The 12,865-nt window shown below is 39.2% G+C and overlaps 1 protein-coding gene across 1 annotated transcript in view; it reads right to left on the bottom strand.

The window, feature by feature from the left end:
- The window catches only part of ENPP3 (ectonucleotide pyrophosphatase/phosphodiesterase 3), a 134,767-nt gene that overhangs the window by 52,479 nt on the left and 69,423 nt on the right, over nucleotides 1-12,865 (bottom strand). The window contains exons 16-19 of the mRNA XM_007947391.1: nucleotides 10,247-10,334; nucleotides 8,616-8,794; nucleotides 7,155-7,206; nucleotides 977-1,131 (exon numbers count right to left, since the gene is read on the bottom strand). Coding sequence (XP_007945582.1) covers nucleotides 977-1,131; nucleotides 7,155-7,206; nucleotides 8,616-8,794; nucleotides 10,247-10,334 — 474 coding nt within the window. The remainder of the gene's footprint in view (nucleotides 1-976; nucleotides 1,132-7,154; nucleotides 7,207-8,615; nucleotides 8,795-10,246; nucleotides 10,335-12,865) is intronic.

The raw sequence follows: 12,865 nt of genomic DNA, 5'->3' as shown, positions 1-12,865 counted from the left end.
TCCTTTTTTGGTATTTTCATGCAAATTCTTCTGCTAGTTGGGGTTTAATCTACTTCTGAATCCTTCTCTTCAAGGCTCAGGGGTCCAAGATTAACTTCTGTGTCTGTGTCAATTGGTTTCCCTTTTCTTTGTTGAAGAGGGTCTGTGCAGTCCTTCTATCTAGTCTGCCATCTTCCCAGCTCCTCCACAGGGTTTTCAATGGTTGATTTTTCGAAGTGGTTTGCCAGGTCTTTCTTCCAAGGCACTTCTGCATGGACTCAACCCTCTACCCTTTTGGTTAGCAGCTGAGCATATTAACCATTGTACCACCCAAGAACTAGCAGCCATAAGGACTGAGTTTCTAAATCCTCCCCCTTTTTGCTCAACCATTGTGTCAGCTTGTGCTGAACCATTATATCAGCTGTGCTTAACCTATGTAGCTTGTATTAATCAATGTATGTTCCAGGAACTGGGAAGATATGAGGCTAAGGAAAACACAAGAGCTAGTTTTAGCCAGTTGTGGCCTCCATGCATGCACAGTAAAGAGGAACTATGTCCCTTGGATGACCCGCCTGGAACATAGGTGCTCCCTGTGAGAAGACTGGAAGGAACCAAAGTGCAGCGATATAAAGTTCAGGGAAGATCATCAGAAGTGAAAGGGGGTCCAAAGGACTGTTCGTTTCCAAAAGAAGTCTCCACCCTGCTTTGAATATGTATTAGATTTCCCAGAAAATTATTGAATGTGCAGAACTTGCTTATTTTTTGAGCCCTGTAAACGGTTATTCAAGCTTTGGCACAGGGAGGCCGATTGGGGTGAGTTCCCCTGGCTCCTTGGTAAGCTTCACCTCAGTAAGTCCTTCACCCAAATTCTGGTGCTGAGTGGTTTGGCTTATTCGCTCAGCAAACAGGACCACATAGTGCGATAACAAACTCTTAGAATATCAGAGCATTACTAATGTTTTCCAGCCTGCTTGGGACAATGGACTCAGAGACTTACTGGTTTGTGGATTGTATATGAGCTCCACAGGGGCATCCTGATAGCTTTTCCAAATCCACTCACGTATTCTCTGTGGTAAAGGAGACAGTGTTCCTTGTTCTTCTGCATAACCCGGGGCCTCCCATATGGCATATTTTCTTTCTCTGTTGCTGTTACTAAAACAAAAATAACAAAAACAATGTTTATGAAATCAGCAAATGCTTTTATGCTTATAATAACTATCACTACCTATTGGTTTATTTGTGCCAAGTACTCTGTCATGGATGGATTGTGTCCCCAAAAAATATGTGTCAACTTAGCTGGGCCACGAATCTCAGTGCTCTGGGAGTTATGTAATGTGGCAGGAATGTAATGATTCCTCATGATGTGATCAGCCAATCAGTTGTAAGAGAACCAAGGTAGGCTACACCACCTTTAATCTCATCACAGGCCTGATTAGACGTAAGGAGAGTTTCCCCTGGAATGTGGCTTGCAACATCTTTTACCTTACAAGAGATAAAAGGGGAGACAAGTTAGCAGAAAGGGAAGGACCTACTACCACCAAGACAGAAGAGCGAGGAGCTAAGTGCATCCTTTGGATCCAGGGTCTCTGTGCTGGAATCCTCCTAGGACTAAGAGACACAGAGACTTATCCTAGAGCTAGTGCTCTGAGCTCAGACTTCTAGCCTCCTAAACTGTGAGAGAATAAATTTCTGTTTGTTAAAGCAAATGTATGGGTTACTTGTGTAACTGGGAGTATGATTTGAAAGGCAAAGAAACTAAACAAGATGGGGAGTTGGTGAGAGCATTCATGTGAGGTTATTTTCTAAATATCCTTATAATACGAGGGCTGAAAACATTTTCTATAATAGGCAAGGTAGTAAATATCTTCAGCTTTGTGGGCCGCATAGACTCTGTGGCTACATAGAGCTACACAGCTCTCCCATTGTGGTGCAAAAGAAGCCATAGACAATAAGTAAACAAATGAGCATGGTAGTGTTCCAGTAATACTGTATTTAGAGATACTGAAATTTGAAACTCATATAATTTTCACAATTCATGGAATAGTCTTACTTTGCTTTTTTAACCAGTGTAAAAGGCAAAAACCCTTTTTAGCTCATGGGCTATACGAAAACAGGCAGCAGGCTAGATTTCCCATGAGGACCACAGTTTGCAAACCCTGTGTTAGTACTTTATTGCTTCAAGTAAGACCCAACGTCCAGCAGCATTGGCAGCACATGGTAGCTTGTGGAAATGCACAATCTGAGACCTCATGCCAGACTCACAGAAACAGAATATGCTTTTTCAAGATTCCCAAATGATGTACACGCATGTTAACATCTGAGCAGTACTTGCCTAAGATGAAGCCCTGGTGGCACAGTGGTTGAATGCTAAGCTGCTAACTGAAAGGTCGACAATCCAACCCCATCAACTGCTCTATGGGAGAAAGATGTGGAGGTCTGCTTCCATAAAGATTTACAGCCTTGGAAACCCTATGGGGCAGTTCTATTCTGTCCTGTAGGTCACTATGAATCAGAATTCAACTTAAAAGCAATGGATTTGGTTTAGATGGACTTGTCTGGGATGCAGTAATTATCTTGGAATATTTTTTTCTGTATAATATTGTTTCTAGTATACTACCACATTCAATGTGTTGTTAATAAATGTTTGCAATTATTAAGCAGGAGGTGATCTGATGTGCATTTGTGCTTCAGCTTATCTTGACCTTGATTCATATAATCCTTTTCAAATTTACCCACCAGATTTACAAAGACCCTATGCATACATTACTCTACTTGATCCTCTCAAAAACTCTATGCCTTGGCTGCAAGAATTACCTTCAGTTTACCAATAAGATATCAGAGACTCAAAAAGACTAAGTGGCTTGCCCAAGTCTATCAGGAGAGCAGAGACTGGGGTAGACTGGGGCATGTTTATGAATTTGAAAGCAGTCTGTTTTCACATCTACCACGCGATATTTCTAAAAACTATTTATAGCATTTACACACATTTTTCTAATAAGAATCACAGAAGCTTTGTGGATTCTTAATTCAAAATACTGTTTTTTAAAGGAGAAAATTATGTTTAGGTAGAGTGGCTTGCCTAAGTGTAGAGAACTGGTGAAAATTATTAGTTTTCTTTTAATGGTCATGTTGTTATCTTTATCAATAATTTGCTGTCATTCAGTTTGTTTTTTGTTTATTAATTGCTCTAAAGTGTTCATATAGTATTGGTTTATAAACACAAGTTAACTTTCATTGAAACACATTATGCTATAAAAAAGAAACCAAATTCACTGCCATCGAGTCGATTCCACCTCATAGAGACCCCATTGGGTTTCCAAGGCGGTAAATCTTTGTGAAAGCAGATTGCCCCAGTTTAGCTTTTTCCTGTGCCTCTGAAGAGCAGCAGGTTTGTGGCAAGTATGCTCCTTAGCAGCCACTTACTGCTCAGCAAAACCTGTGGTAACCAAATGGAGATGAATGGAGTATCTTTTTTAGCTGGCATTGTATAAACTTAGGAGTGATCAAAACAGCTACAAGATGAAAAAAAAAAAAAATCTGAACATAACATTATTACCAAAAGAATATAAAGCTTCACAAAGTCAGAAATTTTATCTAGTTTGTTTACTATGGTATCCTCAGAACATGGAATAGTGCTGGCACATAGTAGGCAGTCAATAAATATTTTTTTAATAAATAAATGAATTGCAAAGGCATCTGGTGGTATAGTGCCTAAGGCATTTGACTGCTAATCAGAAGGCTGGAGGTTCAAACCCACCAGCCACTTCTCAGAAGGAAGATTGGGCAATTTACTTCCGTAGAGATACTGCCTTGGAAACCCAAGGAGGGGTTGCTATGAGTTGAATCGACTAGACCACAGTGAGTTTGGGTTTTTTTATTTTTTTTAAAGGCATCTTCTAAAGCCTTGAGAGTATAATTGTTATAGGTATCTACATAGATAGACAGACACACAGACATGTATAGATACACAGGTAACTCAAATGATCTAGTATGGTTCTACAGTTTCAAATAAAATAATTGTACACAACCAGGATATAAACTCAGTTTCCTCACCTATAAGATGGGGATAATAACAACTATTTACTTGGTTTTTTGAGAATTAAATTAAACATGTTAGATTATGCATATAAAAGCCTTCTGTAAAGTCCTATTATACTGCTGGCTATTTTCATTAAACCAGGAAAAATTTAGCAGCTCTGAAGAAATAACCTTTTCCAGTTGGGTTGGACTAGTGTTTCTCAACCCTAGCCTAACGTTGTAGTATCCTAGGGAGCTTATATTAACGTGCAAGGACCACACCCCAGAACAATGAAATCAAATGCTCTCAAGGTAGAATTAAGGCACAGGAATTTTTATTTTATTATTATTTTTTTGTTCTTTGTTTATTTGTTTTTTAAATTAACTCTACTGGTGATTCTAATGTGCAACCAAAATAAAAACCTGAGTTAGAAGGACTTTAATTGAACTCCATCTTCCTCCTCCTCCACCAAAGATTCTGATAGACCCTTTAGGGAAGTATGGTAGCCCTTTTGTGAAATGCTAATGTGAACGGTCATTGTGTGCTAATGGCAGAATGCCTTATCTTTTTAGTATGGGTATAAAAAAGAAAATGAAAAACCAGTTGCCAGAGTGGCTCAAGTAGATAGCAAAGCCTTTCTTGTAAGGTGTCTTTGAGCACCCTCCTTTGAGTAAACTGTAAAGTTTTCACCATCCAGGGACCTCTGGTATGAGTTTTTCGGGAAAGAAATTGAGAGCCAGTGGGATGAGAGGGCTAGTTATGGGAGGTTCCCAAAGAAAGGTTCTTAATAAGAATAGGAATCAGTCAAGAAAATCACTAATTTTCACCACAATAAAGGCCCAAAAACCAAATCCACTGTTGTGGAGTCGATTCCAACTTATAACAACCCAATAAGACAGAATAGAACTGCCCCATAGGGTTTCCAAGGCTGTAAATCTTTACAGAAGCAGACTGCCACATCTTTCTTCTGCAGCGGCTGGTGGGTTTGAATTTTTTGCCAGTCTTTCAGTTTCCAGCAAAGTGCTTTAACTACTGCACTACCAAGGCTTCTCATTTAAAGACAACAGGTAATAATAGTATTACTGTAGGCCAGGAACAGTTCTAAATTCTTTCCATGCATTAACTCTAATCTTTACATCTATCTTGCATGAGTAGTGTTATTACTATAAATGAGGAAACTGAGACACAGAGAGGTTGAGTAATTTTCCAGTTTAGACAGCCAGGAAGTAGTAAAGGTAGGATTCAAACCCAAGCAATTGGCCTGTTCACATCTAAGAAAAGGAATAGGAGACTGCACGTGTGACACAACCATTACAAAGAATTTGTGTTCCTGGGACCTTTATAACTACCTCTTGCCACTATTGTTATTAGATCTTTATTGTTATTATTGTTCCTATATATTGGCAATAAACTCTTTTTATTCAAAAGGCTCTGTGAGCAAGAGGTGCAGACAACAAAGATAAATCCTTTTACAGATATAATACTGCATTGTCAGTGGTAACAAACAATCTATGGGTAAATAAATGGGTTGACAGGCTGAATGATCAAGTATGTCTAGGCAAAAAGGAATATACTATATATAAAGTTGGGAAATGATATTTCTACACATGTATTTGTATGTGCTGTAAGAATGTCCAAATATATAAGAGCTAACAAGGGGCAAGTTATGACAACTTCTTGGCCACAGCTAACCATTGCTGAGGAAGCAAGTAGTTGGACCTGTCGGCTCAGGACCATGGTACCATGGTACATCAAGCTCAATTGGTGTAATGTACTACACAAAAACATGTTCTATCCTGTAAGGCCACAGTAAGGAGAAGAGGATGCACAAAAGTGAGGTTAAAGAGAAGTTTTTATTCTGAGTTTCCAGGTGAGGTTTACAGGTCCCCGAGAGGGGCCCAGGCGAGGTTCATGGGTCCCTGAGAGGGGCCCGAGAAGTCGCACCGCCTGGCTGGGGAGGGTAGGGTTTATAGTCTTGTAGAGGACCTAAGTGGGGACACTAAGGAAATGGTGGGGTCCAATTAGCTGTTAGTATGGGTCTGTATTTATTTAGCATGAGGGGGCTTCACAAGAGGAAGTTTGTCACTGCATGGGACTTTCCAGTCTGGGTGGGTTCTGTCACTTCGGTTGTCTTATTAGGCTGTCTCATCAGGGCCTGACATCTGGAGGAAGTTGCTAACTGAAATGTTGGTGGCTTGGGTTTGCTTCGGCCTAACACATCCTACTTTGGTGAGTAGCAACTGGGGTCTTAAAAGCTTGCAAGCAGCCATCTAGAGGCAACAATGGATCTCTCCTCATCCAGAGCAAAGAAGAATAAAAAAAAACAAAGATGCATGGAAACAATTAGTCTAAGAGTAGTAGACTATGTGAACCTCAGCCTATATGACCATGAGACCAGAGGAACTAGATGGTGTCCACCTACCACTGTCAACCACTTGGAAAGGAATCAGTGCAGGAGATTCTGGATAGAGTGAGAGAATAAAACAAAACTTATAATCATAAAAAAAAAAAAAAAAAAAAAAGACCAAGTTTACTGGTTTGTTAGAACCTGGTGAGACCCCTGAGACTATAGCCCTTAGTTACCGTTCAGGTGTGGAACTGAACTGACTCCCATGGTATGGCTTCCAGTCAAACAATATATATAGAGAGAGAGACAGGTATATAGGGTGAACATTTATATCAAATAGATGTACACTCCTTAGAGTAATCAATTGTGGGAGAACAGAAGGGCAGTGTTGGCACAGGGAGATAGCTCAGGGATGGTGAGGCAGGAATGCGTAGGAAAGAAGGACACAGAGAAGAGGCATCTACAGAGAGGAAGTGGGAAGAGAGCTGTTATTGTGAGGAACTGCAGTCAATGTCATGAAACAAAATGTGTATGAACTGCTGTATGGAAAATGAATTTACTCTGTAAACTTTCACCCAAATCACAATAAATTTTTTTAAAGGGGGCTCTGTGAGCTTATTTTGGGGAATCACAAAAAGGTGGCATTGTCTTTTGTTCTGAAGCAGTTCTGGCATGAAAGTGGATGATGGTCACGCCAAAGGGAAGAAGAGCCAGGAGGAATCTTGAGGCAGGTAAAAACAAAAATGGAGTCACAAGGCTTCTACCGGAGACCTACACATCAAAGACTTCACAAACTTTATATTGACTTACTTTCATTTGATGTGAGATTTAGCCTTTGATTCACACGCTCTACAACACTCACCTGCAAGATAATAGGGAGAGAGGGGAGTAAGTTGAAATAATGACACAGAATTTAAAGGGTGTTTAAGATCATTTCTGTAGTAATCACCCAAAGTATTTTACTACTGAACAAAGAAGCCAGACTAACTTAAGTTTAATGCCAATTCTGCCACTAACTCTGAACCACTATAATTTACTGCATGCTTTTGTATGTGTGTGTGAGGGCATGAGAGGTGGCACTTGCAAAGATATAATTGATAATGGGGCAAAGCATTCTGACCACACCTGGAATCAACTCCTAAATTGGGATGACAACATTCATTCCTTCTCAAACTCTAATGTGTGTACAAGTCACTTGAGGATCTTATAAATGCAGTCTGTAGTTAAGAAAGCCTGAAAGAGAATCTGAGATTGTGTGTCTCCAATGAGCTTACTTTGAGTAGCAGGAAGTAGAAAAATTTACAGAGAAGAATTTGTACTTCAGAGTTTAGATCAACTTCGACATTGGGTAATTTGTCTAAGATCTCTGAGCCCTTTTTATCTATAATATGGGAAATGAAACACCCGTCCTGTAACATTATTTTGAAGATGAGAGAATTTAATTTCTTCGCCCACCCCTGGCTATAAGGAACAATTCTTGCTCTACAATCATATTTTAAAGTTGGCATCAAATCTGCCTTGGTATTTGTCTTAGCTTGATGGATTCCTGATACCTGGGCTCCTATTTCTTTCTGGATTTCCATCCCTATTCATGTGCTCTGATTCTCACAGGTGGGCTTGGTCCTTGTGTTTTGCATCCCTATCTTAGGACCCTCCTAGCACTGGAATCTTGCCTTTTGAGAGTCTTCTGCGTCTGAGTCTGGTGCTTTTCTGCTACAAGGACCTTCCCAAGGCCAACTGTCTGTTGGCCTGCTTCCCAGGGTTCCCTGAGGGGATTCTCCGTTGCTTTGTCTGTGATTCTCCCTGTCAACTGCTTGTCTGGGTTTATCTGGAATGACTTGTGAACGTCAGACTTTCTTGCAGGCATTTCCCATCAGATGAGTCCACAGTGGGTGTGTCTAACACCAGATACCTATTTTATGAGATACACACACCTGCGTACACCTCCATGCTTATTCTGTTCTGAATAACCAACCATGACCATCTGATTCTTTAGCTGTGAGAGAAATGGTCTATGAATGGAATCAAAATACAGCCAAGTTTCTACTGTTTTCTTTAACAATTAATTTATTAATTAATTATACTGTTAATTAACAATTTCTAAATAGCACTTTCCAGCTTAAAAAGCATCTCTCATTTATAGAGAAATCACATGTGCAGTAACTGTCTGAGCCAGGACACAAATCTGTCAGCTCCCCTGGGTATCAACCACCTTGGCTACAGACTAGCTTCCTCTTTACATTCTTAAGAATGCATGAAGTTATTACTTACGTTCTGTAGCTCAAGGCATGAGCATTCTAGAGATTCTGTGGGCAACGGATTAGTAAAGTTGCAAACAGAAGACTTTGACACTTCTTCTGGGTGGGTTGGCTTATAAAAAGGTGTCTTCAGAAGATGGTTTAAACTACCGTGTGTGCCATTGTTTGGTGCTGGTTGAATGTGTAGAAGATCTGTTTTAAAAATAAGTTTAAAGTAGTTTTAAATTGGAAAGCAGCACTCCTCGGGGAGAAAACAAACACCTACCGTTTCACTTTGTTTAATAAATTCTGTTTTAATGCAGCATGTACTGCATATGCCATTCAGCTGACTGACTTGCTTTGCCTCGAGTTTCCGACATCTAGTGTTTCTAGAGAATAGGAGTAGCCACCAAAGATGGGCTGCAGGAACTTTTATGAACTGTTTCTGTTCCACCAATGAAAAGGAACTTCTTTTCAATGATCACTTTGCTCTTTAAACATATCAGTTTTCTAGTATAAAACGCTATCCTCTTAGAAAAAAGTGAGTTTAAAGAAGTACTTGTAGTATATTTACTTAGTTATATGAAAAGGACAGAGATACTTTAAAAAAAATATAACACTAGTAAATTTTGCTGAATATCTAGAAAACATTTTCTAATTTTCTTCTATAAAAACAAGCCATGCAAACATTTTGCAAACATAGTCTTCTATGTGGCTCCTAATGAGTTCCACCAAATAGATTTCTCTAGGCCTGGACATTTATGTAATTCCATCTAACCCTCCTCCCTAACAGCCAGCAGCCTTGAACCCAACCTTGGGAACCAAGACTTTAAGTTGTTAGGGCTGCAACAGGGTATTTAAAATATATATATATATATATATATATTTGTCAGATTAAAAGAGACAGTTTGAACATATTTATATCAAAATTCCTAAAGCTAAAAGTGAAGTTTCTGCTTACTGGTTGTTTTGCCTAGGTAAATGAATACAATGGTCTGTGGTAAGCACATAGGCAGAAAGGTAGGTTAGATTTTCTAAAACTCTAATTCTTTAAAAAAAAAAACTCTGATTGTTTCTTACATTGGGTATGAGAAGAATAAGTGTATCCGAAGAGACTTTCTCACCACTCTTTTATGCCAGAACCCCTCATTATAATCACAAGAAATTACTTGTGTTTCAGCTTGTATTTCTCCTGCTCTGAAAAGTTTGAAGTGTCCCTTTTCTATAATTAATTTATCATTAAAAAAAAATTATTGCCCTCAAGTCGATTCTGACTCATAGCAACCCTATAGGACAGAGTAGAACTACCCTATAATGTTCTCAAAGCTGTAACCTTTTCAGAAGCAGACTGCCACATCTTTCTTCTGCACAGTGCTTAGTGAGTTTAAACCACCAACTCTCTAATTAGCAGCTGGCCACTCAACCACTGCACCACCAGGGTTCCAAATTATGATATAGTACCTAATTAATGGAAAAGCTTGGTCTCCTGAGATCTAATGTTTATCAATTACTGAAAGTTATAAATAATTCTTCCTCAACTTTTCTACTTTGTCTTCTTAATGGAGAGCATATTGCTTCTGGGAATCAGTTTATCACCAATTCTAAAACACATATTGTTAGAACTATAGCCACCACTTGCTGGTGAATTTATAAACATATACTCACCACACATTAGGTTATAGACTTCAATATTGTCAAATGGTTCAACTTCCAATTTCTCTTTAAAACTGGGTCCATGTGCCAGAAAGATAGCCTAGGTGGTAATAGACATACATTACAGACACAAATCAAACACAAAAACACATGTTGGAAGAGATATAATTTTCCTTCCATAATAGTTGTATTGTATTTTAGGCTTCTGTAAGGATTTCTTCTCAGGATTCGAAAATGATTTTTAAAGCATCTCTTCTCTAATGTTGTACTGATCCCAACCAAATATAGCCCATGTTGTTGTTGTTGTTGTTGTTATGTGCCGTCGAGTCGGCCCCGACTCACAGCGACCCCTCCTTGGGTTCCCGAGGCAGTATCACTACGGAAGTAGGATTGCCCAACCTTCCTTCCAAGGAGTGGCTGGTGGGTTTGAACCGCCAGCCGTCTGGTTAGCAGGCAAGTGTCTTAGCCACTATGCTACCAGGGCTCCCCTAATATAGCCCATATCATATCGTATTTGCTTCTCCAATCTCTACCTGCTAAGACAACACTTCGTATGTCAATAGACTAGGAGAATATAAGCAACAGTGGACAACCAAAAGCAGCATAATTTCACAATGTTTGGACAATATATATATATATATATAATAAATTTAACATATGACATCAAATATTCTCTTCAACATATAGGCAGCCAATGAACACATGAGGAAATGTTCATGATTATTAGCCACTAGAGAGATACAAATCAAAACAATGATGAAATATCATCTCACCCCAACAATGATAGCAAAGTTCAACAAGACAGAAAATGACAATTGCTGGCAAGGTTGAGGAGAGATTGGAACTCTCATACACTGCTGATAGGACTACAAAATGGTACAACCATTGTGGAAAATGTTATAGTGTTTCTTTACAAAACTAAAAACAGAAATACCATTTGATCCAGCAATTACATTACTAGGAATATACCCTAAAGAGGTGAGAGACAGGACACGAATAGACATTTGCACACTTATGTTCACTGCAGCACAATTCACTATAGCAAAGGGATTGAAACAACCTAAATGCCCATCAACAGATGAGTGGATAACCAAACAATGGTACATTCACATAATGAAATACTATGCAACATTAAAGAATAATGAAGAATACACAAACCATCTCACAATGTGGATGAATTTGGAGGATATTATGCTGAGTGAAATAAGTCAATCACAGAAAATTAAATATTTTATGAGTCTGTTATTGTAAAAACTCAAGGAAAAGTTTATGCAGGGAAGAAAACTCACTTTGTTGGTTACCAGGGATGGGAGGGAAAATTTCAGACTTGTTGGGGGTCATATGTTGATTTGGGTGAAGGGAAGGGTGGTATGGAAAGAATATGTGACCAGCATGGTTATATTGGGAAAAAGGAAAGATACAGAAACATGCAAAAAAGATAAAGCAACAGAGCCAAATACTATTATATACACAATACTGCATTACCACTGGCACCAAATACCAGGCTATGTATAAATGCATAGACATATGAGAAGATCAGTTGGGGGTTGGTGAAAAGCAATATACCCTAGACTAAGCATAGATTTGGCTGAAGATAATCTTACATATGCACTTGTGCTACAAAATTAGCACATACAATACAGAAACAACAGAAGACAGGGTTGGAGTAGCTTCTCAAAGACCAAAAACCATCTTGAGAGAGAGAATCACCAGGTCTGTGGGCTTGGGACCATAGTCTCGGGGTACATCATGTTTAATTGGCACAATATAGTACATAAAAATCTTGTTCTACATCCGGCTTTGGTGAGCAAGGACTGAAGTCTTAAAAGCTTTTGAATGGCCATCTAAAATGCAACTATTGGTATCCCTTGTCTGGAGCAAAGAAGAGTGAAGAAAATAAAAGTCATCTGGAAAGAATTAGTCCAAAGATAAGATGGACCACGAGGACCTCGGTCTTCATGACCCAATACCAGAAGAACTAGATGGTGCCTGGCTACCAATGCCAACTACTCAGAATGGGATCAAATTGGAGATCCTGCATAGAGTGGGAGGAAAAATGTGGAACAAAATTCAAAAACACAAAAATGACCAGAATTACTGGTCAAATAGAGATGGGTGGAACCCCCAAGACTATTGCCCCAGGTTACCTTTTGAGCCTAGAAATTGACTCACTTCCGTGGATTGGCTCTCAGCCCAACAGCAGAAAGATCTACATGCAGAACACCTACCCCAAGGCAACACACCCACCTACTCTAGGGAGATGCACCAGCCATGAGACATGAGAGGGGCAGCATTCACATAAAGGGAAAGCTGAACATACAGGAATGCATAGATAAGAAAGGCACAGGGAGGGGGTAGTCACAGGGAGGAGAGGAGGAGGTGTTTTTTATAGTTGGGAATGGTAATTGGGGTCATGAAATCAAATGTGCATGAACTATTGAAAGTAAAACAAATCTTCTTTAGGGGACATCAAGCTCAATTGCCATAACATACTACACAAAAACATTGTTCCACATCCTACTTTGGCCAGTAGCGACTGGGTTCTTTTTTTTTTTTTTTTTTTTGTGATTTGGGTGAAGATTTACAGAGCAAATTCACTTTCCATACAGCAGTTCACATATACTTTGTCTT

This window comes from Orycteropus afer, unplaced genomic scaffold, assembly GCF_000298275.1.
Source record: "Orycteropus afer afer isolate SDZICR_OR568_19922 unplaced genomic scaffold, OryAfe1.0 scaffold00182, whole genome shotgun sequence".
Taxonomy (NCBI): Eukaryota; Metazoa; Chordata; class Mammalia; order Tubulidentata; family Orycteropodidae; genus Orycteropus; species Orycteropus afer.
This window is presented reverse-complemented; position numbering and strand designations above follow the sequence as displayed.